We start from the raw sequence: 2,500 nt of genomic DNA on the forward strand, positions 1-2,500 counted from the left end.
CGTCCGCTGGCCGCGTCCCAGCGCGAGTCCCGCCGCACACAGAGGCCTCTATTAGGCCGCTCTTACCGCTGTGAGCTCACTCGAGCATTAAATGAGTTCCAGCCCCCCGCCGGCGGTGCTTACGTACCCGTGCAGCAGGTCCATGGTGCTGGAGGTGATGTCTGCGTACAGGACGGTCCGGCCGAGCCGCTGCGTCTGCAGGTGCTGTCTGTACGTCTGCAGGCTGAAGTGCTCAGAGAAGCTCTCGGGCGGCTCGGTGTGTAACACACACTCACCCTCACACAGATCCGGAGGCTCGTCTCCGGCCCACACCACCTTCAGACCCCCCGCAGCGCTCCGCAGAACTCCACCCGAATCACCCGCCTGCGCCCGCAGCCAGCACAAGAAGCGGCCCGCCTGCTCCTGCGACACACACACACACACACACACACACACACACACACACACACACACACACACACACACACACACACACACACACACAGCATTCAGTCTCAGCTCATTCTTCACTGTCCGGTCCTTTGACTGGCAGCGCTGCTGAAATCAGAGCAAAGTGTCGTTAAATCAAGTCAAGTCACTTTTATTTATAAAGCGCTTTTAACAACACAGATTGTGTCTAAGCAACTGATCATTAATTAGAAAAACTGTCAATAATGCAAAAAAACAAAAAAGACACACGGCGCTCATTAATCAGCTGAGGCTGATGTTGGCTTCTCTTCTTCTGTGTGATCTGCAAAAGAAGCTCTTCATGATTTTATTAGAGTATTAAAACGCTCATTCTTTATACATCAATGCTAATCACATCACCGTTACCAAAACCAGAACTATTCAGTGAAATATATCTGTGCAGCATCTACAGTCAAAATTAAAAATAATTTAATTAACAATAATAATTAAAATATTACTAATAACATTTAAAATAATAATAAAAATAATATTCATTATAATTTATAATAATAATAAATACATGTATATATCTCAGTGAAATGTGATGTGGGCATGTGGAGCTCCTGTGGTGGCAGGCGTGTAAACAGACAAACGCTGCACTAATGACCTTCTGATCAGCTGGAGAACACAGACACTTAATCAGCTACAGCGTCTCTCATCAGACGACACACTCCAGCCGTCTCTGGAGCGAGGACACCGGCGGCAGCGGGCCGACAGAGGCATTGTGGGAAACGGCAGCCGCAAGTGCAAACTTGGCAATCATAAAACAGATTCAGTGAACAACGTTTAGTAAATGATCGACGTCTAAGAACGTGTTTCTGTCCGAGGGTCATGGAGAACAGTGTTGAACCAGAGCAGATGATGGAACACTAAATGAACTGACGTCAAACACGTGCTTCACTTCACTGCCTCTACTGCTACACTTACCTTTTTACATGCACACACACACACACACACACACACACACATATGATTTGTATATATGTATGCATTTAAATTATACCGCATAACATCTAACATCAAACGCACAAATATTAGAGATGCCTTTATTGTTTATCTCACTTCTTTTGATCATTTTCAGTAAGATCAGGGTGTCTCAGACCAAGACTGACACCTTGTGGACAGAACTCTGCATTACAGTGATTGAGATTCCTCTGATGTTGACTGTTCTGTTCTTACAGAACTAATCACATTCCAAAAACACAAACCACTTTAAATCGTTTTTAATCGTAGCTACATTTTGGACAATGAATGTGCTATATGTAGAATATTAGACCTACAAGTAAATGCATTTTGTAAAGTGAATTAGTCTGCGCTTTTGTTTTTATTCATTTTCATTTTTAGTTTAGTGAATTTAACTGCTTTAAAAGCATTATTTTTGTTTTTAGATTGTAATGTTACAATGTTAGAATGTGAAGTACAGTAGTTACAGTAGGAGTGTGTAGATGCTGATCAGAGGTCAGACGCGTGTCAAACACCTGATCTTCTCATGTATGTGAATCCGTGTCAAGTGTTTGCATGGCAGGTCCAGAGGGACCATCAAATGCAGAGTTTATTTTCTCAAACCAATTCAGCAAACACCCGCCGACTCAATCACAGTCTCCTGTCAAGACACGTTCAGAGCTCATGGACGGATCTGATGGCAACACAGTATTGGGTTAGTGCTGCTAATCAACACTGTTACCTTCCTGTGTGTCTGAAGCAGCCGTGACTCACCGTGTCTGTGCTGAGCAGGTAGACGGGGCTGTGCGGCGGCACCTGACTCAGCTCACAGCTCAGACCCAGAGACGTCAGGATCTCCGTCAGAACCTCGTAGCGCCGGGCGTTGCTCATCTTCAGCTCTGAGAAGCCGGCGGAGCCTTGAGCATCCGGAGCCGTTTCCAAACGCACCTGCAGAGCGCAGACACAAGAGAAGCGTTCTGTAGTGATGATGAGAGAACAAACATCTGCAGGCCTTCCATCAACTTTCAAAGCGCCGGCCACACCTGCCGGTCACAACTGTGTAAATGCAACAGAAACTCAAGTGAAAACAACAACAGACAATGCTCCACAG

The 2,500-nt window shown here is 45.6% G+C and overlaps 1 protein-coding gene across 1 annotated transcript in view; it reads right to left on the reverse strand.

Annotated features, from left to right (window-relative positions):
• hlcs (holocarboxylase synthetase (biotin-(proprionyl-CoA-carboxylase (ATP-hydrolysing)) ligase)) overlaps positions 1-2,500 on the reverse strand; it is an 18,718-nt gene that overhangs the window by 13,636 nt on the left and 2,582 nt on the right. Inside the window, exons 5-6 of the mRNA XM_042765665.1 lie at positions 2,164-2,337; positions 128-402 (exon numbers count right to left, since the gene is read on the reverse strand). Coding sequence (XP_042621599.1) covers positions 128-402; positions 2,164-2,337 — 449 coding nt within the window. The remainder of the gene's footprint in view (positions 1-127; positions 403-2,163; positions 2,338-2,500) is intronic.

This window comes from Cyprinus carpio, chromosome A10 (assembly GCF_018340385.1).
Source record: "Cyprinus carpio isolate SPL01 chromosome A10, ASM1834038v1, whole genome shotgun sequence".
NCBI classification, from domain to species: domain Eukaryota; kingdom Metazoa; phylum Chordata; class Actinopteri; order Cypriniformes; family Cyprinidae; genus Cyprinus; species Cyprinus carpio.